The sequence below is a fragment of the Ictidomys tridecemlineatus genome, chromosome 11 (genome assembly GCF_052094955.1).
Source record: "Ictidomys tridecemlineatus isolate mIctTri1 chromosome 11, mIctTri1.hap1, whole genome shotgun sequence".
Classification (NCBI taxonomy): domain Eukaryota; kingdom Metazoa; phylum Chordata; class Mammalia; order Rodentia; family Sciuridae; genus Ictidomys; species Ictidomys tridecemlineatus.
In genome coordinates, this window is record NC_135487.1 from 29,221,153 (window position 1) to 29,245,033 (window position 23,881).

At 54.1% G+C, this 23,881-nt stretch overlaps 1 protein-coding gene across 4 annotated transcripts in view; it reads left to right on the forward strand.

Annotated features, from left to right (window-relative positions):
• Positions 1-23,881, forward strand: part of Kcnq4 (potassium voltage-gated channel subfamily Q member 4) — a 51,882-nt gene that overhangs the window by 22,909 nt on the left and 5,092 nt on the right. For 2 of the 4 annotated variants that reach the window (XM_005317874.4, XM_078026030.1), the window contains exons 2-11: positions 6,480-6,570; positions 7,210-7,336; positions 7,532-7,707; positions 8,318-8,443; positions 8,868-8,978; positions 9,169-9,264; positions 11,244-11,332; positions 12,988-13,149; positions 19,907-20,127; positions 21,979-22,078. In XM_005317874.4, the coding sequence (XP_005317931.3) occupies positions 6,480-6,570; positions 7,210-7,336; positions 7,532-7,707; positions 8,318-8,443; positions 8,868-8,978; positions 9,169-9,264; positions 11,244-11,332; positions 12,988-13,149; positions 19,907-20,127; positions 21,979-22,078 (1,299 nt within the window). Of the gene's footprint in view, positions 1-5,779; positions 6,280-6,479; positions 6,571-7,209; positions 7,337-7,531; positions 7,708-8,317; positions 8,444-8,867; positions 8,979-9,168; positions 9,265-11,243; positions 11,333-12,987; positions 13,150-19,906; positions 20,128-21,978; positions 22,079-23,881 lie in introns of all 4 variants that reach the window. The other 2 variants (XM_078026029.1, XM_078026028.1) reach the window with 2 other exon arrangements.

The window sequence follows — 23,881 nt, forward strand, 5'->3', positions numbered from 1 at the left end:
TCAGCACACTAGGGACCAAGTTCCCAACACATGAGCCACTGGGGGACAAACCACATTCCAACTATAGCTCTCACCAAATGTCTTGTTCAGAAGACAGCACCTTCCACATGCTGGGGTACTGAGGTCACTCACACTAGCTCAAGAAAGACTGACATGTGGCCTTGGGGTGTGACTCAGTGGGAGAGCACTTGCCTAGCATGGGCAAGGCCCTGGGTTCAGCCCCCAGCACCACACACACACACACACACTCATACACTCACATTCAAGACTGGCAGATGGTAAGGAAAGAAGAATGTTGCAGAGACTTTATAGCAGGAATCACATCTGGGATTCATGGGATAGAGAGCGGGAGATGAAATGCTGGTGTTGTTGCCGTTGGTCTCTGCACCTCTGCCACCTTTCTGCTAGATTATTATTTCTGTTCCTGAGAAAGCATCTGATTGGTTCAGCCCTACCTACAGATGGAAACTTCTTGGGTCATTCTCCAGCCCTGGATGAATCAGCGGCAGCCAGGGCAGGGACTTGGGGCCATCCATGGACAGCACTGCGCAGTTGGTGCACTACAAAGGGACTTGGCATTGAGGGCTAAAGTGGTGCTGAAATACAGCCTATGCCTGGGCATGTCAGCCCACAGCCAGGGATGCCTGTTTCTAAGGAGGCCAGCTACAGGGGGTCAGGCTATAGGTAACGCATTTGTCTAGTTGGTCTTCCAAGATGGGACTTTTTTTTATTTTCATAGTTTGCACTATGTGCTGGCAGCTGCTCTCCCTCCAGGGACATCGTCAGAGAAAGTAGAACTGAGCTGAGGACCAACTCTCTCCCTCCCACCTCACTGCTGGAGAGTCATCAGGCAGAGGGAACCTTAGCCGTCATTGACTTGGCCCCCACTTTCATGTTGTGGACGGGGAAACTGAGGCTCCATCAAGACCTCATCTCAGCCCCGAGCCCCAACTCAGGCCTCTGACCCGGAGAAGCAGCGGCACAGCAGCAGCCCTGGTGTGGAGCCGAGGATCACGTGCTCTTGCTCCCTTTGCCATATTTAGAATCGCTGGATCAGGGGAAACTTCTCCTCCCAGCCCTGGAGGATTCTTGGAAAGAGCCTCGCTCTGAGGCCAGCTGACTGCCCCTCCCCTTATCCCCCTTCACGAGAAAGGAAGGTCCTGCTCTCCCCAGAGAACTGGGGGGCCCCTAGGCCACCCTGTACCCTGTTGTCAGGAAGTGTCTGTCAAGTCTGGCTAAGTCCCTTCTTCAGTATCAGCTCTGGTTTGGGATTCAAGAAGTTCCTTGCTGCAGGCAGGTGGTGGGGCTCATGGCCTTTGCCCTCAGGAACCTTGGTTGAGTGGCGACAGACTGGCTCAAGAGACCTCCAGCTGAGGGAAGACAGAAGCCTGCTATTGGGACCCTGGTCTGGGGAGCAAGGAGGGAGTCACACACTCCCCAAGCCATAGGCAGAAGCCAGGGAGCCAGCTGGTGGCTGCCAGGCCCCAGACACTGGCAAGGCTTGGTATAGGGTGAGGGAAAGGAGGAAGGAAGCTCTGGAGGAAGCAAGGGGCAGGGCCTGCCTGTGCAGACTTTGGCCTCAGGGGGGGCTTGTGTCTCCTGTTGCCAAACAGGCTGCTTCCTCGCTGGATTATCAAGCCTTAACAACAGAAAAACCAGACAAAACACAAAAATGCTTGTGTTGAGCTCCTGGGATGTTCCAGGTGTTGAGCTGATCCTCGATGCCAGGGGATAATGGCCCTGTGTTCCCATGGGAACCCTCTCCAGGCCGGAGCAGCTCCTTCTCTTCAGATCTGCCACTCGCTGTTCCCTAGGTGGGCCTTGCCTCCTCTTCACAGGGTGCCCCCGGGAGCAAGCCCCTCTCCCACCCTCTCTGTCTCCTCACCCTGCCTGCTGGAGGCAGCTGGAAGGGCCTTCCTGGATAGCACCAGTCCTCTGCCCTCAGCTTCCCTGGGGACTTCTTCCCATTGCTGGCTCCTCTCTCCTGCAGTTCTGGCTCCTGTTTCCTGGCCCCTTCCACTCTGAGGCGCTCCTCTCAGGAGACTCCCTGCTCCCTTCCTCCTTGGCTACCCGGCCTCTCCTTTTTGCAGTCAGATGTCTTTGAAGAGTTCCGTCTCACTCATCGCCTCCACTTTCTTACCATCCTCTCCTCCTCTGGCCCTCTTCTCCTTCTGGCACTGTCCTGACCAAGGTAGTAGTAACCAACGTGTCATCAAATCCAACGGACATTTTTCAGACCTTATCTCACATCCTGGCAGCATTTGACACGTGTCCACTCCCTTCTTGAAACATTTGCTTCATGCGGCCTCTCTGATGCCTCTCCCTGGCTCCCCTCCCATCGCTGGTGCGCCTTCCTGGTCTGGCCCCTTTTCCCTCTGGCTCCACAGGGCCTTGGCTAAATTCACCACATGCCCGTTGGACTGTCTCAGCTATTCTGTGACCTCCACCTTGATGTCCCCCACATCTGCATTGTCCCACAGCCCTCTCTGTCCCTGTAACTGGCTCTCAGTGGCACTCCTCCCTCCACCGCCCCCCATGGGCCCTCCTGCTTCCCACTCACCCATAGCACTTTTGTCTGTCCGGTTCCCTAGACCACAACAGAAGGGCCATTCTCCCTCACTCGCTCCAATTCTAATTAATCACCAGCTCCTTCTTCCTACAGCTTTCTCCAAGCCATCTCCTTCTCTCTACTTCCTGTCGCCACCACCCTGGTCAAGGTCACCATCATCTGTCAGCTGCCTTATTGTGAAGCCCTGTGCTTAGTTTTCCTGATCAGCCCCGCGCTCCACATTGCCCCCGTGTGGTGGTCCTGAAACACAAATCAGACTGTGTCATTCCCTCTCTTCAAATTCTTCAATGGCTCTCTATTGCCTTTAGGATGATGTTCAGATGCCTGAAGGTGCCACTAGAGGATCTGACCCTTTATGGCTTCCTCACTGTCCCCTTCATTTTAAGTCCCCATCACGAAGAACTACTAGTCATCCTGGGCACAGACTCCTACATCTCCGTTGCTTGCCTAGGCTACTTCCTCTGCCTGGGGCACCCCTGCCCCTATCTAGTCACTTTGGCTGACTTGAAGTCTTCTTGGGGCCCTCCCAGTTCCCTTAGCTCACTGTCCTTGCCTTGTCTATCATGTCACCACCGTTATACTTGTTAATGTCTTGGGGCCTGGATTATTCACTTGTGGTTTTACAATGAACCTGACTGAGCGTAGATGACAATTAATGTTTCTGGGGGAATATGGTTCAGAGACTTAGGTGACAACCTCTTTCCTGCTGTGCGATTCCTGTCATTTCCCTCACCTATTAGATCCCCGCCTCTTCAGCCTCCCACCACCTGTCCTTCCAGGGATAATCCCAGAGAAGAGTGGGACATTTTGAGGGCAGCAACGGTTTGTCTTGTATGAAGATCACTCTGGCTGCTTTGAAGGGGGTGGGTTATGTGAAATAGGAGTAGAGGCAGGAGCCAGGTGATGGTGGCTCAGTCAGGACAGTGACACTTGGCTATGAATATGTTCCAAAGGTGGAACTAACAGAATTTATTACAGAGCAGGAATGTACAGGGAAAAGGACAGGAAGAATCAAAGATAACTCAGTCTGCCTGAGCCCCTGCGTGCTGTTACCAAGATGGAAGGTTTTTTTTTGTGGGGGGGGCATGTTCTGTTTTAGAAACCACCAGACATCCAGGAAGAGAAGTCAAGTAGGCAGGTGAACACGTGAGCTGGATTCCCAGGAGGGGCTACCATACTTACCCTCATGCCTGCTGAGGGCAAAGGCCACTGTAGTAAGGGAGGGGGACAGAATTCCTTGGTTTTATTTTAAAGCAAATGGATTTTAAATGAATATTAGTTTGCTGTTATTACCCAAGAAACTCATGTTCTTAAAAAGTTTTTTAAAAATTAGGAAATAAGCAAAAAGCAAAACTAAAGCCCCAATCACTTAATTTTGCCACCAAAAAATAAGCCCTGCTGACTTTTGGTACGTATATAAAAAACATCTACATTTTAAACATTGGGATCACATTGCTTTGAAGTTTTTTTTTTTTTAAGAGAGAGTGAGAGTGAGAATTTTTTAATGTTTATTTTCTTAGTTTTCGGCGGACACAACATCTTTGTTTGTATGTGGTGCTGAGGGTCGAACCTGGGCCGCACGCATGCCAGGCGAGCACGCTACCGCTTGAGCCACATCCCCAGTCCTGCTTTGAAGTTTTGTAATTGGCTTCTTTCACTTAACCTATTGTGGACATTTGAAGATGTGTAACTATTGACATGGCAAGAAAAGTGTTGAGGAAAAGAATTTTGAAACAGCTTCAGTAGGAAGTCCCCAGGGCCCCGCAGCTGAGAAAGAGGCAGAAGGATTTCTGCTGAGGGCCAGAGTGAAGGCCCATAAAGGTTTGGCAGCCACCCTTTCCAGAGGAGGGCCCTTCCTGTCCCAAACCCTGTGTCAGCTGCAATCACCACCCAGCCACCAGCCCAGCCGTGGCTGTGGCTAATGACTGGATCTGAGGAGCCGATGCTCCTTCCCCTCCCTGTGTCTTTGCTGATTCGGCTCTTGGCCGGAACTGGCCAAGGAGGCTTCCTTCTCTCTCATTCATCCAAAGCCCTTTATGGACATCTGCCACTTGCCTTCTCAACCCTGGCATCTGCTGGGATGCAGCCCCAGATCCTGCCCTCCAAGAAGATATAATGGGGCCCCGGCAGAGCTGTGCCCTATACCTGTTTTTCCTCCCTCAACACATAGGGAGACTGGCTCTCAGATAGGATTTGACTTCACGCCCATGCCCTTGCCACATGAAACCTGAACACAAATAAAACCATGCAGAAAGTGACTTGGGTCACATAGAAGGAGACAAGCACAGGGAGGAGGGAGTTTTGAAGAGGAAACTAGGCATGTGGGATCCCAGGCTCCATAGAGCATTGTGTTTGTGACAGGTAAAGGGTGCAGGGAGGCTCAGCTGGTGAGCTGTTTGCAGTGTCAGCAGTGGTGCAGAAGTGGGGACTCTGGGGCCATGTGGGAAAGGCTGGTGGATGAATCCACAAGGAATATATTTTCAGTGAAGTCCGTGCCCCCTGGAGCCTCTTCCAGGACACACGCATGTTTCGTCTATCCTTGTCCCAAAGAGGGCTGTCTGGAGTCTAGCCTGGGTCTTCTTTGCTGCTCCTGTAGCCCCGCCCTTTCATCCTGGTCTCCCTCCTGTGTGCACAGGCTCTTCAAGGCTCATGCCCATGGCTTTCTCCCTTCCCTTCCACTGGGAAGTTGGGAACCCTGGCTCTAAGCTCTGTCCTGGCAATACTGGATGGCCCAGGTGAATCCTTTCCATCTCTGGACCTCAGTGTCTTCATGTGTGTAATTGAGGAAGTGTTGGGTGAGTTAGGTTCTAAAGTTTCCTTCCTTTCTTCTTTCGCCCTTCTTCCTGGTACTAAGGTACCCAGGGTTGGTGCTCTACTTCTGAACCACATCCCCAGCCCCTCCCGTCCCCCGCACCTTTTTTTTTTTTTTTAGTACTGGAAATTGAACTCAGGGCCACTTAAGCACAGAACCACATTCCCAGCCCTTTTTTGTATTTTAGAGACAGGGTCTCACTGAGTTGCTTAGGGCCTTGCTAAATTGCTGAGGCTGGCTTTGAACTCGCAATTCTCCTGTCTCAGCCTCCCAAGCCAATGGGATTATAGGCGTGCGCCACCGCACCTGGCTCCCAGACCTTTTTGTTTTTTTATTTTGAGACAGGGTCTCACAAAATTGCCCAGACTAGCCTCAAACTTGTGATTCTCCTGTCTCAGCTTCCTGAGTTGCTGAGATGACAGGTGTGTGCCACCATGCCTAGCTGAATTTCCTGCCATTTCTAAACATCTGGTTCTGGGCCACTTGGTATCTTCCCACGGCACACAGGGGAGTTGCAGGTCTCTATAACCCACCTCTTCACTGCCCGATTCCCCTCTCTGTATCCTTCTCTGCATCCTTCCTAATCTCTTTCCTTCTGTAGCCATCTCATTTAATTCCAAAGGAGCTGATGAGAACAGGGCCAGTTGTCCCCATTCTCCGATAAGGCCATGCTCTGACTTCTTTGGAGTGCCTGGGGAAGGTGGTTCCTCCCTCAGTGCTGACCTTCCCTGAGACCCTGGATGACCTCTGGGACATTTCTCTCAAGACAACCTTAAAACCAATCCAATCCACGGCTTGTGGATCAATGAGCCTGGAGGAACACGGGAGCCTATGTGTTTCCACTGCCAATTTAGACAACACTGCCACTCAGCTGAGTGACCATCTCTTGGTGACACAGGTATACTGGGTGCAGTTGAGAGAATCATGAGGTGTCTGTGAGCTTGGTGGCTTGGAGCTTAGGGGCTGCTGCCTTTGGTGCCCAGCACAGAGCCCACCAATGCTTCCCTCCTCCCATGATTCTGCAGCCTTCTACCAGAAGCTCTTCTGCTGTCCTGACCTCCCAGCTATCTAACCCTTCCCTTCATGCTGCAATTGCAGATTCTTGCTGGTCTTCAGCTGCCTGGTGCTGTCCGTGCTGTCCACTATTCAGGAGCACCAGGAATTTGCCAATGAGTGTCTCCTCATCTTGGTAAGTGCTGGGAGTCCCTGTCCGAGGGAGGCTGTGGGCTGAGAGCTGAGGTGGGGAGAGGCTTCTAGACTTTGAGTTGGAGAGCAGATTCCTGTGCTGAGTTCCCTTAGTTGGTGACTATCCCTCTCTGGGTATCATCCTCCATTTAGCTGGTGTAGGAGGACCTCCTGCTTCTATGGAGGCCTTATGATGGGCCCAATAGTGACAGGATGAGTAGGCTCCACCCTTATCAGGACAAGTCGGTAACTCCACCTCTGCCTAAACAAAAGGCACCAAACTAACACCCCTTGCGGGGAGACAGCTAATGGATAGCCCCTTTATTTCAGCCAGGTAGAGCTAAGGATTCTGGGATGTTTGGGAGGGGAAGCAAGACTGAGGGATAGAAAAATCCCGCAGCTTCTGGTGGCAGAAAGGGGAGGACAGGCTCCGACTTTCAGTTTTCTTAGAGAAAGTAGAAGTGGTCACTTCCTTTCTGGAATCCCCTTAAGTCCTAGCCCATGTAAGAACGGAGAGGGGTCAGGTGGAGGGGTCGGGTGGAGGGGTCTGGTAGAGGGTGCTGGCGCTCCTAATGCAGGACTCAGGCTGGGCCAGTCTCTGACCTGGAGAATGGGCAGCAGAACTGAGGCCCTGATCCCGCAGGAGTTCGTGATGATCGTGGTCTTCGGCCTGGAGTACATCATCCGCGTCTGGTCGGCAGGCTGCTGCTGCCGCTATCGAGGATGGCAGGGCCGCCTCCGTTTTGCCAGAAAACCCTTCTGTGTCATCGGTATAAGGCTTTCCTCAATTCGCCTGACTCCCGACCCCAGGCCCCAGGGTTGACTCCTTGACCCCGTCCCTAACCCTGGCCCTGGTTCCTGACACTGACTAGGCAGACCACCCCAATCTGCCACCTCCTACAGCCCCAGGAGACCCTGGGTCCTGTGCAGCCCTACTGGTGACCTTGCCACCCCCTGCCCCGCAGACTTCATCGTTTTCGTGGCCTCGGTGGCCGTCATCGCCGCGGGCACACAGGGCAACATCTTTGCCACGTCTGCGTTGCGCAGCATGCGCTTCCTGCAGATCCTGCGCATGGTGCGCATGGACCGACGCGGTGGCACCTGGAAGCTGCTGGGCTCCGTGGTCTACGCACACAGCAAGGTGAGGCTGGGCAAGCCGGAGGGCAAGGCTGAGTTGAGGCAGAGGGACGGCCCTGAGCGGAGCCCGGGGCTGGGGAAAGGGAGACTATGGACAGGGTGGGCATGGAGATTGGAAGCCCCCAGCAGGGCGGGGCTGGGGACAGGACCTAAGCTAGAGGCAGGGCCTACAGGGTGGGGCAAGTGGGGCCTAGGAGTCAGGGCCTGAAGCCAGGTTTGAGGGTGTCACTTGAAAGCTTCTGAGTTTGAAGGGACAGTTCTCACTGCCACTTGGAGAGCTGGGATGGGGCCTGAGGGTGGGGCTGGGAAGGGACTAGAATGTAGGTCCTCAAGCCTGAAAGTAGTGTTGGGGGGCAAAGCAAAGGGGTCTGGGGTGGAGGTGAGAGCCTGGAACCGAGCAGGTCAAGAGCAGGCCTGGGGTCCTGGTGGTTTCCAGGTGAGGCAGGGTTTCCTTGAAGTAAAGAGCTGAGAAAGGAAATGGAGAAGAGCCACTGACAGGGGTTGGTGAGATTGGGTACTTTTATCCCCTTTCAGAACATGGTCCATAGGCCATAGGGAACCCCCCTGCCCCTCTGGTAGGCACAGCTCCTCATGTCCCTTCACCTGCCTGGCAGGAGCTGATCACCGCCTGGTACATCGGGTTCCTGGTGCTCATCTTTGCCTCCTTCCTCGTCTATCTGGCAGAGAAGGATGCCAACTCTGACTTCTCCTCCTATGCCGACTCGCTCTGGTGGGGGACGGTGAGTAAGGGTCTGGGCAGGGCTGCTCTTCTCCTTGGGACTCTCCCCAGAAACTTCCTGAGACCTGTCCATTCTGCCCCTGAGGGTTGACCAGGCCCTTTGCCACCTTCTAGAACTAGAGCTGGGACCCCCTTTGACCAGCCCCTATGCCACTCTGTCCCCCAACCTACTCTGGTGGATTGCCCTATGTTCCCATTAGCCCCCTGCCCGTCCCCGAGCCTTTGTGTCCGGCACTGGAGAGGAATTAGGTATGCCCCTACTGCCCCCTTGAAAAGTCCTTGTCAACAACCCCTATAGAAAATATCTGGGGATGGGGGGAGAGAACCCTTTCCTTGTGACCAGTCTCCCACCTGTCTGTGCCCCCAACAACTTCTTGTGGATGGCATCTGTGATCCGTCTCGTGGATAACCATTTGTATCTCCAGATTACACTGACAACCATTGGCTATGGAGACAAGACACCACATACATGGCTGGGCAGGGTCTTGGCTGCTGGCTTCGCCTTACTGGGCATCTCTTTCTTTGCCCTGCCTGCCGTGAGTTCTGTTCTGCTGTGTTGGTGGGGGAGGATGAGGGCAAGACTTTCTCAGTCCAAATCACAGATTTGCCCAGGCAGCCTCGGGTACTGACTGGAGAGAAGCCAACGCCTAGTCAGATGGGCAGGGGTAGGGATACCCTGGTTATCTCCCCTCCCCACATTCCCCCAACCCTCCTTTATCTCCTTAGGGCATTCTCGGCTCCGGCTTTGCCCTGAAGGTCCAGGAACAGCACCGGCAGAAGCATTTCGAGAAGCGGAGGATGCCAGCAGCCAACCTCATTCAGGTAAATGACACCCAGGAGGCCCTGTGGCACAGGCCCTATGACGCACCCACTTGGTGTGTTGGCCCCTGTGTGCCAATCCATGTGGCCCAGCCTCACAACTACAACTCCACTTTGAAGCTCAGAGAGGGATGTGGCTTTTCTAGGGTCACATGGCAAGGCATAGACAGAGCTGGGATGTTGACAGATTCATAAACTTTCCCCGGCACCAAATGCCCAGTTTGGTGCTCACTAGAGTTGCGCCATTGCCAACTCTGGCCTCAGCTCTGTGCCGCCTGGGTAGATGGGGTCTGGATAGGCTCCTGTGAAGACCCAGCTCTGTTGCCCTTCCACTGCGCAGTCAACAGCGGCAGCACTCTGGGCTCATTCATTCAGGCATTCCACAAGAAGCCACACGAATGAAGAGGTTTTGGTTCAAGTCTAGGCTTTTGAGAGCTCCAATATTTAGTGGCCAGGCAGAAAAGGAGCCTGCCAAGGAGACAGAGGAGGAGCAGCCAGAGGAGTGGGTGGGAAGCCAGGAGCATGTGGTCTTCGTTGTCCTCAGTGATGGGTGATCTGAGTGGCTGTGGGATGAGGCCAGGGCTTTATTTTCTGTGACCGTGTGATTAGGCATTGGCTTCTCTCCAGTCAGAAGTGTGTGCAGGAGAACTCTGTGCAGGAAATGGTTTGGGGAATACTGACGCAGCCCACCTATGCATGCTCCCCCCACGTTACCCTCTGACCCCCAAACCCAAGTCTGACTCAGCCCCTCCTTATCTCTTTTACCCAGGTGAAACCCCCTCTCCCCATCCCCGCTATCTCCAGCCACCAGCCCAGGCTTTTCTTTATAGTGTCCCTCAGGGCACAATGGCCACTGTCCCTTGGGAGCTGGCCTTCTGAGGGGCATTGTAGGGGCAGGCGGCTGGCACTGTTCGTGCCGAGAGACAGCTGGTATTATAGTGCCCATAATTAATGAGACAGCTCTGGCAGCTGCTCTCCAGCCCATGCCAGGGGCCTAGGCAAGCAGGAAGTAAAAATATTTCTGTCTTTGGAAGGCGCCTGGCCGGTGAGGTCAACAGTGGCAACCCCATAAGGACAAGAGGCACCCAGAGAAGGGGGGTATACAGGGCCCAATTCTGCCTTGTCCTGTCTAGCAGCTTCCATGTCTTCCTGCCTTGGCTGATCATCCCACTCAGTCTCTCCTTGGCTCTTCTCCATATCTCAAAGCCTTCCTCTTGTCCGACCTTCTTTCCTCCTGCTATGAAGGAAGTCCTGCAAGTCCATGGAAGCTGAGGGGCCGGTGGGTGATGCTCTTTCTTCCAACCAACCCCTCAGCATTCCTCAGCAACCCCTTTCTCAGTTCCTAGAGACAGGCAGCTAGGAAAGATAGAGCGGAGTTGCTGTTAGCAGTCAGCATTCATTCTCCAAACATTTGTGGGACACCTACAAGTGCCAGATACTCTACTTGGCTCTGAGATCGGTGCCATTAATTGAACACACAATACATAGATATTTATCAGATGTGAAGAAGGGAGTTAACAGGAAGGTTTAACAGGGGGACCTGGCATTAAGTGCTTACTATGTGTCACCACTGAGCTTTGCATTGGATAGACAAACATGCTCACAGCATGCTGTTAGGTAAGTAGTAGCTGATTCTCTCTACAGGGGAGAATACTGAGGTTCTGGAACTTCATTTAGTTTGTCAACACTTGAAAGGGGTAGAACTGAGATTGGAAACCCACATCTGCCTGATGATAAAACCCCTGGTCTTACCCCTTTGCTCCAGGGTCCTTGACTCATGTGGATCTTCTGGGACATCATGGGCAAGTCGTTTCTCTCTAGGCCTCAATTTCTAGGTTGGCCTTGCTGGTGGCTATAGAGTTGGGACTGGCCTCTGGCTTTGCCTACCCTTGGCTGGCTAAGGACTAGGTTCCTTCAGGGGCAGAGGGCTGGTGGGGGCTGAGAGACCTCACTGATGCCCCATTTCTTCCACATATCCCCAGGCTGCATGGCGCTTGTACTCCACCGACACTAGCAGGGCCTACCTGACGGCCACCTGGTACTACTATGACAGTATCCTCCCATCCTTCAGGTAGGTCCTTCTGGGGGTGGGAGTGGGTGGGGGGCTGGCAGTAATACCCAGGGAGCACCAAGGGCTGGGATTTATCCCTGGAATGTGGGGACCATGGGAGCATTTTGGGCTGGCTCTGTAGGTTCTACCTTACTTAGAGCTTGGAAGATCCTCTCTCTGAGAAGCACACAGGACACAGGGCCTTGGTGCAGCTCTGCCCCACAGGCTGAGCCCAGCTCATGGAGTGCTGACAGTCAGAATACTCACCCATTGGTGAGGCCACTGAAGCCAGTGACACAGCCAGCTCATTTCCCTTCAGTCTCGAGTGGGGGACACTGGTGGCACTTACCAGCCTGGAGTATTGTAGCTGGTTGAAGAGAGTGCGGAATGGTCAGGAACTGTGCCAGGGCCTGCACTGAGCCCCCATATGTGACTGGACTCTACTGGGCCTCAGCACCCAGAAGAGAGTCTTCCCACTGGCCCTGGCTGAGCCTAGGCTGCACGGGGGTGGCTCCATTCAAAGGATTATTAATAGCATCACCAAGGTGCATGTGGCCAGGTGCCTGGCCAGCCCTGGGGCAGGAATGAAGACCGCGGATCTGGCACGCTCCCACACGCGGGCGGGCATGGAGTGCGAGGCTGGGCCAGGTTGCTGCGCTCAGCGCTTCTGCGCACCTTTTTTGCCTCATTAGTTCTCCAAGAGCAGCTGTTGCGTGATCCCACTTGCCCTCACCTGGCCTGTTCCAGCTCCCTCCCAGCCCTGTGGGCTTCCCGGGAGGGGCAGAAGGGGGGGCCCAGAAGGGGGCATCACACTTCCCACCCCCATCTCCCTTCCTGGCAGAGGCAAGCTCCCACCTCGGAGACAGAGATGGCAGCTAGGTTAGACGAAGCCTCCTTTTCAGGAGCAGCCCTATTGACCAGGGCGAGGTGGGGAGTTGGAGCAGGGGCTGGATAGGTAGAAAGTGGTGTGAGGGAGGCAGGGAAATGGAGTGGGGTGGTCTGGGTCCCTTGGTTAGAGGGACAGAGCCTGGTTTGGAGATTTGGGGTCTATCGGACCTTCTGCTGCTCCCTGGGCCTCAACTTTCTCATCCCTTTGGTGGGAAGGCAGGGGACAGTGGAGAGGGGCATTTTACTTTTTTTGGCTTATGGTAGGAAGTGGCCTAGAGAGTCAGGGGGCAGCTCCAGGCCCAAATTCAGTCTCCAGGAACCCAGCAGCAGGCGTGAGCGCCACAATAGAGGGTAGCTGGGCCAGCTGCCCTGTGAAATCTCCATCCTTGGTCTGTCTTCCCTAAAATCCATAGTCAGATCGGGAGGGTATGAATTTCAGGGCTGCTGCTGGCCTTCCAGCAGGCACAGTGCCACTGTGCCTCGATGAGCAGAGAGTCAGCTGAATTTGAGCTCCTATTTGCCACCTTGTGCGGGTGCTCTTGAGTTGTGCCCAGTCTGCACAACCAAACCTGGTGTCCCTGAGGATTTTCCAGGAACTGAGTGTAGAAAGGGAGGAAGAGAGCCGTTGTCTTCCATCTTCCACTCCTGTCTGGCCTGGCCTGGCTTGGGTGTTTGTGAGCATCCCTATAGAGCAGGACCTGGCGGGTGAGCTCAGGAGCTCAGAGCCCACTAGGTGAGGGGGGTGGTGCCAGGGCCCTGCTTGTGGCTGATGGTGCCCTCTCCTGCAGAGAGCTGGCCCTCTTGTTTGAGCACGTGCAACGGGCCCGCAATGGGGGCCTACGGCCCTTGGAGGTGCGGCGGGCGCCAGTACCTGATGGAGCGCCCTCCCGCTACCCGCCCGTTGCCACCTGCCACCGGCCGGGCAGCGCCTCCTTCTGCCCTGGGGAAAGGTAGGGGCCCCCTGGGGTCACCACCTCCTCTTGCTTCTCCTCCTCTTCTTCCATTCTCTGTCTTATCCTCCCTCAGACCTGCCTCCAGCTACTCTGTCGGTGTCTGGGCCTGTTTGGGGGCCTCCTGGGCCTCTTCATGAGGCCTGGGCAGTTGTCGTCGGATGGCCAGACAGGTACAGACTGAGGGCCTCTCTGGAGAGGCCAGGCTGGACTCACCTTTTCGTTTCCTGGGACTCCGAGAGTCTGACTGGGAGAGATGTCCACACCATCCTACCCTGTCACCTCCCCCATTCATGCCATTGTCCTCTTTCTTTCTCTGTTCCACGTTCCCCTCACTCTTCCATCCCTGCACCCCCATCCCTCCCGGGAAGCTGGAGAGAGGAGGAGGCCGCTGGCCACAGGTGTTTACGGCTCAGGTAATCGTGGGCACCACTCTGGGTTGTGAGGGCAGGGAACCCCCTCCCCAGCATGTTGCTCTAGGAGGGGCTTGACCCTGCAGTCGCCTCTCGGGAACCAGATGCCAGCTGGAAAGAGAGCTCTGTGACTAAGACCGCTGTAGGACCTACGTAAACCCAGCCAGCAACTAATGCTCTTGTCTCATGCAACCCTTGTCCACAGCTTTGCTAATCCCAGCGGGTGCTCCTGGGATTCTCTTTTCTTCCTTACTGAGGTACTCTTTGCCACTCACAATGGTATCTTTCCCCTTGACCTGTCCCTCCTGGAGCTTTTGCATTTTGAAAGAAGAACCAAGAAAGAACGATGCTTGGCCTTCCCTGACATGTGTTCATAAGTGGGGGAGCTCCAACATGTTTGGATAAGGGCAGCCCATTCACTCACAGCATGGGGACAAGCAGCTGCCTCTGTAGATTTAGCTTTGAGGTCGAGGGTTCAGTCCCCTTCAAACCTTCCCCTGCCCTTTACCCATCTCTTTGTTTTGCCTCATCTTCACACATCATCACTGAACCAACCAGATAGGCATCTGGGCTTTGAGCCTTAGCTGTAATTCTGAGCCCCAGGCCCAGAACAAGGGACCAGGGAAGAGGTGCCATGGAAGCTTGCCTCTGCCACCTGATCTGTGTGTCCTTGAGAAAGTCATTAAATCACTCTGTTCCTGGCAGAAAATCAGTGATGTTTAGGCTGACTAGGAGCTCTGGGTTCTCTGAGTTTCTCCTGGAGGATAGAGTGATGGAGTGTTTTGGGCTGGGGGTCGTGGTGTGCAGTGGGTAGCATCCCCTCCCTGTTTTTAGGGCACTTCTGGGCTAGGGGCTGAACAGGAAGTGGGGAGAGAGAGAGCACCCCTCCAGGTTTGGAACTGGAGGGAGGGGAAGGGAAGCATGTCTGGCCAGGCCAGGCTGGGAGCTCCCTGGAAGAAATGTTCATGATATAGGACCACTTGGATTCCCCAGCACTGCCTGAAGGCCCTTCATCCTTATCCCCATCCCTACCAAACTGCGATTCACAGGCAGAAACTCAAAAGTTTTGGCATTCCAACAATCATGCCAAGAGCATGGGCTCTCTGCAGCTTCTAGGGCACTCTGGTCTCACCTTGCCTGAATAGGAAGGCATGAGAATGGAGGGGATCCTGGAGCCTGGCACCTATAGCACTCCCAATGGCTTCTATGGGACCCTGAACTCACTGAAGCCCAGGAACAGATCACTGCTGAGGGCTTGGCTATCACTAACTCCCAGCCTATGTCTGTCTGTCCTGGAGTGTCTGTGTGTCTGGAACTCATGGTGATGGTGGTAGAGTGTCACTTCTTCCAAGAGACCCTAGAGAGCCAAGCTGTGTCTTCTAGGTCAGTCCCCAGGCTCAGGCTAAATGGTCTTGTCCTTAACCTTGGCTGTCTAGGTCTAATGGGGTAGGTATTGCAGCTGGGATGCCCCAGATATGTACCTACGCATACACACACCTGGTTGGCTACATCCCCAGGGATGCTTGGGGATGGATCCAAACTAAGCATGTTCCCAGGAAGTAGAGCTCCAAGAAGCAGGACTTCTTGGGGGATGGCCAGGGGATGGCATTTCCTTTTAGGATTTTGTGTTGAGTTGCTCAAAGTGTGGTCTCCGACTTCCTGCATCAGCATCTCATGGGGTGTTTGTCCGAAATGCAAATGCCTGGCCCTCTCTCCACACCTGCGGAGTTGGATTGGAGAGGAGGCCCAGGATTCTGCGTGTTCACAATGCTCCCAGGGGGTCCTTGTGCAGACTGAGAACTTCTGCATCCTGGGGATGGAGCTGGAGGATGACTTGGGTGGGGGTCCTTTTCCCACCAGCCACCGGAAACCAGCCCCATCCTGGCAACTCCCCACGCTCTGCCCACCTGTCCCTTTGTCACTAACCTCTGTTCGTGTCTTGTTCTCAACTTTCCAGCCAGATGTTTAGTAATAAACGGAGTTTCTTTCGGATCCACGCCAGCTGGAGACCGAGGTACCCCCTCGCCTGCTCCTCCTGCCCCCACTCTTCCTCATCCCCCCATCTTTGGGGGTTGGAGAGGGGGACAGGACAGGCCATGAACAAGGTGCATGTGCCTGCCGCCTGCCATCTGCCTCTGGGTCCTGATGAGCCCCTTGCCTTCCTGGGGATGCCTCTGCCAGGTCTGGGGCATGGGCCCAGTGTGCTGGAAGGGACACTTGCAGGAGCCTTGGGGATGTGCGCTGGCTCTGCCGCTGACCCCTGTGTGATTTTGGTCAAATTGCTTCCCTTCTTTGGACCTCAGTTTTCCCTATGTGGAATGGGCAGATTGAACTAGAGGCTCTCTGAGGGTCTTTCCCACTCTGACTTTTGCTGGGCCTTGGGTTTAGCTTCTTGTCTCCCCACTGTCTGCCTGGAACTCGGCAGATGGCTGAAGGGGATAGGCCTGGCACCTCCCTAACTCCAGATCACCAATGTAGCTGTATCACCACTGCATTCATGGTACCTGCCATGCCAGGACTTGCTGTGTGCCCTGGGGACACAGTGATGAATAAAACATGGTCCCTGGAGAGTTGCAAAGAGTAACTGCAGTTTGGTGCAGTGAGCGCAATAAGAGGAGGAAGCAGAGGGGCTGTGAAGCCTGAGTTGGGCGCTTAACCCAGAGGAAGCCCTGGAAGGGGTGGCTGTTAGCGGGGACATGGACCAGGCAAGTTGGCAAAAGAGCACAGCCATGGGAAACAAGTGCATAGCCCGGTTTGGTCAGTTCTGAGAGTGGGATGTCAGGGCTGAGGTTAAGCCCCAGTGCGGCTTCATCTTGTTGGCATTGCCTGACACTTGAGTTCGTGGATCTCTGGTTTCCCTAAGGTGCCTCTGGAGTCTTGTGGTAGCAGATGAGGAGCAGAGCCCCTGGCTGTCATGTGCTTCTGTATAAAAGCAGCATTTCTGAGAGATGTGGATTCTCCATCACAGTCTGGTCTGCACTCACTGGCCGTGTGTCTGTGGGCAAGTCACGTAGCTGTCTGTGCCTCTGTTTCCTCAGATATGAAATGCAGATTGTTTTTTGTTTTGTTTTATTTGATCTGGGCATTGAACCCAGGAGCACTTTAGCCCTGAGCTCCAACTCCAGCCTGAGACGCAGATCATAAATGCAGTATAGCCGGGCCCAAACTGCTTGGCGCCTACAAAATTGACCTTATTCAATTTGGTACATTTGGCAGTTAAGATCTCACTTTAAAAAACAGTTTGGGAACCATGACTGTAGGAAATGGGGACACACTGAAGGGTGAAGCTGAAGAGACTCCAGGTCAGATCTGACCCATTGCAAGATTGGCTGAGTGGGCAGGATGGACAGAGGGGCAAGAGTGGGACAGAGAGGCCAGCTATGAGACTGTTTGCCTAGTCCCTGAGGAGGGGACTGAAGCAGAGGGGCCGTGTGCAGTCAGACAGTGGGGAGGCTGCCTTTGGCAGGCAGAGGATGAATCCTAAAGAAATTCCTGGTTCAAGTGGGTCTGAGTCCAGCAGGGCAGTCAGAGGGCAGTTGGTGGCAGCACTGGCACTTCCTGAGGACAGCCACAGTCAAGCTGACCCCATCCTTCTCCTAGGCACCAACAGACCCCTTAGACCTCAGTTGTTCACTTTGGCACCTTCAACATTTTGAATTGGACAGATCTTTTGCTTGGGGCTAACACATGCTTTGTAGGATGCTTAGCAGCATTTCCGGCTTCTACCCATTGGATGCCAGGAACACCAATGCTGTTACAACCCCAGATATCTCCAGACATTGCCAAATGTGCCTTGGGGGGTGAAATTGCCCCAGTTGAGAACCACTGCCCTCGCCCTCACCCCTAGCACTTGTCCTGGAAAAAGAACACAATGTCTGAGGCAGAGAAAATGGCCTAGGACTTGCCCCATCCCAGGGGAGCTCTGTGACCTCGGGCAAGTTGTTTCACTTCTTTCCTTATCGGTGAAATAGGGATGGAGAACCAGAGCCACTGCGTGACGTGGCGGAGAGGACTGAAAGCACCGAGGCAGGCAGGTGGGACACTGCGTGCTCCGAGGAGACTGGGAGGGAAGGAGCTCTTTGGTGCCCACTGTGTGCCAGGTTTCTTTCCATTTTCTTTGAGCTTTCAGGCTCCAGAGAGGCTGACGTGGGCTGTTTTCTGGGCCCTACCCAAGGAGCAGGAATCCAGGGCTGCTCCTGGTAAAACTGTCTTCTTGCATTAAAGAGGAGCCCAGGGCCTCAGATGGCTGGAAAGTTACAGAACCCCCACAAACCCCGCTGGAAGCTCCCTCCACCGTCACAGAATCAGAGCTGGAAAGGGACCTTTCAAGGCCTCTAGTGCAAGCTTCAGACTCCTTCCTCCAAAAGTTCTGTGGAGTGCACACTCAGCTTTTTTGCACACTTCTTGAGATAGGGAGGTCACCCCTCCCTTCCCCAGAACGCCATTGGTGCCTGATGTGCTGGGTGCAGCGATCCAGAGTTCCAGGCCCTTGACTGGAGCTCAGGGCCTTCTCCAGCCTTCTCTCTTCCTCTCCAGCTTAGAGGAGTGGAGGACAGGGGCAGGGGTTGCACGGATGGGCAGGGTGGTGGGGTGCTTGCCAGCATGAGGAGAGCCCGCAGGAATGGCTCTGCAGGGGAAAGTTTGGGAAAGCCAACCTCAAACTTCGGTTGGAATCTTTGGGATGTGTCTGGAATCTTGGGATGTGTCGAGGGGACCCTGGGGCCTGACCTTCCCTTCTGATACCCTAAGGGCTCCAATACCTGACCTTTAACCTCTTCCCTCTGGGCAGAGGCCCCTCCCCTAAGGATGGCCCTACATCCCGGCCACCTTCCCGAAGGTGCCCCTGGTTTCGAGATCTCTTACCTCAGCAACTGGGTTCTATACCTTTCACCCCATGCCCTGGGCATGGGGGACCTGGGTACCCACCCAACATCGAAACCAGAATCTGTCCTTTGCTTAACTGTTGATCTGAAAGTCCCTGAGAGTAGGTGACAGTCTCCTTCCTCAACCCTGCCCCACCTCAGGCCTCCTTTGAGACTGGCTGGTGCCCCTCTGAGCTGGTGCCCAAGGCAATGGGGGCCCCAAAGCTGTCTGCAGGGATCCTCCAGTGGCACATGGCAGCAGGCGAGGCAGCTATGATGCCACAGGGCATAGGATGGAGGATATTGGCATAGGTCTGACCCAAACAGCAATAATGTGGTCCTTGAACCTCTTGGACTTAGAGTTACTCTACCAAGTACTGGTTAATCAGGGCCTTTCATGGTGATGGTAAACCCTTGGCCTCCCCCCACCCCGCCTGTCTCCCTCCAAGGTTTGGGGGATGTGGTGAGGGGCTGGGTATAGTAAGGGGAGCCTAGAGCGTGTGTCCAGATCTGCATGTGTGTGTTCATGTGCACACAGACAGTGTAAGCTTAACTGGGAGCTGAGTAGCAGTGAAGGAGGAATCTTCTAGGGAGATCCAGGACCCCATGGTCAGGACATAGGTCCAGGTGAGCAGAGCTCAGGCAAGGGAGACCACAGAACAGGTTATTGAAATAGATCTTCACTGGGAGGGCGGGTACCAGGCACATCCTAGGCATATAGCACCCAGACTCATGAGGCTTAGGCCCTCAATGGACATCACACTGCACCATCCACTGGCACATCACACAGAAGCCCGTGTGATGGAGACCTTATTTTGCAGAGCCCATCTGCATAGCTAGATCAGGTCCTAAAACCCTGACCTGACCCATGCCGGATCAGATAGCTCCAGCAGTGGGGAAAGGAGAAAATACAAACTGACACATGTCCACACACACCATGTGTATACACTCTGCTACCTCTGTACCCACACTGTCACATGTGCACACACATGCCTCCTTGACTCCACCCAGCCTTTCCCTGGTACAGTGAGGACTGGAGGCCTACCTCAGTATGCATGGCCAGGTGAGCTTCCCCATCCCTCAGCAGCCTGTCTGTGCCCAACAGGGTCACTACCTCCACCCTCCAACCACCCCCGTGGGCCAGGCCCAGATCCTTCGTCTCCTGTCTTGTCTGATTCCTTCTTGGGTTTCTCTCAGTCCTTTCACTCTGACATCTGTCTCCTGTGCACCCTTATCTGTCTGGGCAAAGAGGGGTGGAAGGTGGGACTGGGGATGGGATATGCTCCAAATGACCACCCTTTAGCTTCTTGTTGGAGTCAGGGCCCCCCTCACCACACCGTTGTTCCATCCTAGAAAGTCTGTTTGGTGGGGAATCCAGACCCAATAGTCGCCCCCAAGTCCTAGATCAGCATTGTCCCCACTCACCTCCTGCCCCAGCACCAGCTAACTTGGCTCTCTCCCCAACCTGCCCTGCTCTGCTAGCAGCCGGATGGGCATCAAAGACCGCATCCGCATGGGCAGCTCCCAGCGGCGGACTGGTCCTTCCAAGCAGCACCTGGCACCTCCACCAATGCCCACCTCCCCAAGCAGCGAGCAGGTGGGTGAGGCCACCAGCCCCACCAAAGTGCAGAAGAGCTGGAGCTTCAATGACCGCACACGTTTCCGGGCCTCTCTGAGACTCAAACCCCGCACCTCTGCTGAGGGTGAGCTCCTAGAGGTTTGGGGTCCAGGACCTGCCGAAGGTTGCAGGGGTGGGGATGGACTCTGGTTTTCTAGTGTATAAGATGGGCATCATAACACTTGCTTTGCTGTAGCCTGGGCACCAGATTATTAGAGATCAAATGGGAATGTAGACGGTGGCATTTGGTAGTGGTTGAGGGTGCAGGCTTTGGAGCTAGGCTGCTTGGATCTGAATTCTGGCTCTGTCACTTCTGCAAGTGACCTAATTTCTTTGGGCCCTACTCCACTTCCCTCACCTATAAAATGGGGACAATAATAGTATCTGCTTCAAGGGCTGTTGTGAAGATTGAGATAATCTATGGAAGGTGAACAAAAGAGGTTTTGGAATATAGTAAGTGCTCAGTTAAAGCTAGATGACCCTGGGTGCTGTGGCACACAACTGTAATTCCAGTGGATCAGAAGGCTGAGGTAGGAGGATCATAAGTTCAAAGCCAGCTTCAGCAACTTAGCAAGGCCCTAAGCAACTCAGTGAGACCCAGTCTTTAAATAAAATGTATAAAAGGGCTGGGGATGTGGCTCAGTTGTTAAGCACCCTTGGGGTTGATCCCTAGTACCAAAAAAACAAAAATAAAAACAAAAACAAAAAACAGCTAGATGACAATGAATGTACCTTGGAAAGAGCAGAAACCCACATTTCATGAGCCCTGATGGGATTATCTCATTTGCTTCTCCCATGACTCCATTTTCATTCCCACTTTATAGACGTGGAAATTGAGATTCTCAGCTCATGAGTGGCAGAGCTCCTGTCCTCCCACAGGCCTGTCCAGTTCCAAAGCCCAGGTTCTCTGCCCTCCAGTGCAACTTGCACACATGAGACTGGTGTCTGTGTGTGGGGGTCACTTTTCAACTGTTGGAGGGGGACTGCTTTGAGTTCTAGTTCTCCCTGTAACTCACACTGTGACTTAGCCAGTTCTGTGCCTCAGTGTCCTCTTCTGGAAAATGGAAGTGTTGGACTGGGTCCCCTGGAAGACTCTTCCCAGCTGCAGAACATGCTGCAGGGCGGGCCTCAGAAGGGGAAATGGGGTGTGAGTGGACAAGGATGGTGGATGAGGACAGGAGGCACTTTGTCCTTGGAAGGAGGGGGTAGCCATGCTACCTCTGCCTGTGCTGCATCAAGATGTTGCTGGCTGACAACTCAGCCTTTTCCTGGAAAGTTACAGAAGACACAAACCAGTCTTTGGGAGGTGCTGGTCCATAGAAACCTGGGCAAGGCTGGTGCCAGGGACCTCCTTTACTGCCTGCTCATGCCCCTTTCTCTTGGTGGGTGAGGAGAGTATCGCCTTTCTTGCAGGGCAGAGTGCCAGCCCCAGAGGAGCTGTTCCTCTCATCCTGGTTTTAAGGGCCTTGCTTCCCACAGCTGGCCAGAGGAGCCCTCCCTGCGCCTCCATCCCCCTTAGCTGGAGGATAAGATGGTGCATGATTATGTGCAGAGTATCAGGTGCCTTCTCTCCAGGGCTCTCTGTCCTGCATGGTGGGGCCAGTGGGACTTCCTCCAGGGCTATGTTTATCACATTTGCCCCAAGTCAGACCAGATGTGCCCTCAAGCAGCTGTCAATCATCTGACATCTGGCAGATGTTTGCTTTGTCTGACTACAGGGACAGATGGGCATGTAGCACACTGGGTTTTTCCATGCTGGGTAGGGTTGTGAAGGGCAGAAGCAAGGGAGGCAGGAGCCTGGTCTGTCTTGTGCCCCAAGAAGATTCTGGTCCCTTTCTGGTCCTGTCTTCTTATCAGTACCTCCATGGAGGTGGGGGTTGGAGTGGCGTTTTCTGCTGCTGACCCTTGAAACACATGGGTGCCCCTGTCTTTTCAGAGGGCCCCTCAGAGGAAGTAGCAGAGGAGAAGAGCTACCAGTGCGAGCTCACAGTGGACGACGTCATGCCAGCTGTGAAGACGGTCATCCGCTCCGTCAGGTGAGACTGAAGCCTGAGGTGAGCACCCTCTCCCATCTGCCACCCACTGCTGCTCCCCATCTGGGCCCGCTCTCATGGCCATGCCTGGCCTAGCTCCCAGTGTGCCAGACGCTGCCCGGATGGAGAACGGGCAAGGTGGGGAGGTGGCATATGGCTCCCTGCAGGGTTTGCTCTTACATATCATGCCCAGAGGGCCAGGCTCCAGTGGCGCAGCTGCCCATCATGGTCCCTGTCCTCACACATGCAGTACCCTCCCAGTCTCTTCTGCTCTGCCTCTCTGCTTCTCTCCCTTCTCTGTCTCCCACTTTGTGCCAGCTTCTTCACTTCTCTTTCCCCAGCTGTATCCATGCCTACCTGTTTCTCCTGGGGTTTGTCTATGCACCCTTTCCCTGCATCTCTCTCATTCTCAGCCTCCTTTTGTCCTGATGTCTCAGACTCTCTCCCTGGGTGTCTTGGCCTGCCTGTTTCCCCTAGGACTTCTTTAGATCAATGCTTTTCAAACCACAGGTCAAGGCGGTTTGAAATCAACTTAGGGAAACCAAGTTAGTGGGCCTTGGTCAACATTTAAAAACACATGAGAATGCATTTCTCTTATTAAGGGCAAATAATGTTTATGAAATTTATATTTCAGTTATCTGTGTGTGTATGCATGAGTGCCCATGTGTGCATGTGTACTAGTTTGTGCTGTAACATGGTAGGTCTTGGTCAAAAATTTTGAAAGCCCCTGCTCCACTGGCTATTTCCCTGCCTCAGGAGTTAAGTGGGGACCTGTAGCCATGGCCCAGTCGCAGATTTGGCCCCAACTCGTTGGCAAGGAATTCTGGCTCAGTCTTCATTTCTAGCTCAGTTCTAGCTCCAGAGACCTCTGAACCCCTTGCCTTCTGGACTCACTTCCTCTCTTCCCTGGCTCATGCACCTGCCCATAGCCTCTTCCCTTTGTGTTCTTTTTGACATCAGTGAGCTGGATTCTCTCTCCAGAGTGAGGCCACTCCTCAATCCCTTTCCACACATCCTGTCTATCCCCTCAGGTGACCACCATCTGGAACACAGTGCTTGAGCTGTGAGTGCCAAGTCATCTCCTTGGCCACCTATAGACCTCTTGCACCTATAGACCTCTTGCTCCAAACCCCTTCCTCCTCCTGGGTCCCTATCAGGGGGCAATGGCACCACCATCAGCCATGGGAGTCATCCTGGACTCAGACTCAGAAGCCTTTCAGTCCCATCTCCTGAACCACTTAACAGTTGTCCATTACTCTACCCCACTGCTCCTCTCCCAACTCAAGCCTGTTCCCTGAGGCTGATCTTCCTGCTCTTGACTCTGGCCCTCCAGGTCACATCTTCATGTGGGTTAGCACAGCAGTCATACCGAAGCAGAATGAATGACCCACCCCTCCCAGGACCCATGCTCTGCCAGAGATTTAGGGCTCTTTCCCACCCTTCTCATGGCTCATCTCCTCCCTATCTCCTCACACTGGCCTGTAACCCCTGGACTGCCCCTTTCCATCATGTCCTTGTTCCTGCCACTTAGAGCTGAGTGTCACTTACACATCTCTATGTCCTCTGCTTCCCACAGCTCCCTTCATCCCCTTCTGCTTCCTCGGGGCACCTCCAGCTGAGGTCCTCCCTTCTTGTGGCCCTGCTCTCTTTCTTCATTCTTTGAACATGGTTGTTGTCATCCCATAATTACCTATGTCCTTTCAGTCTCTCATTCCAGCCAGGGGCTCCCTAGGCCAGGGGTTAGCTCTGAGTCCTCTCCAGTACCCAGGGCCCCCAAAGCTGTGCCAAGTATTTGTGGGGTGAATG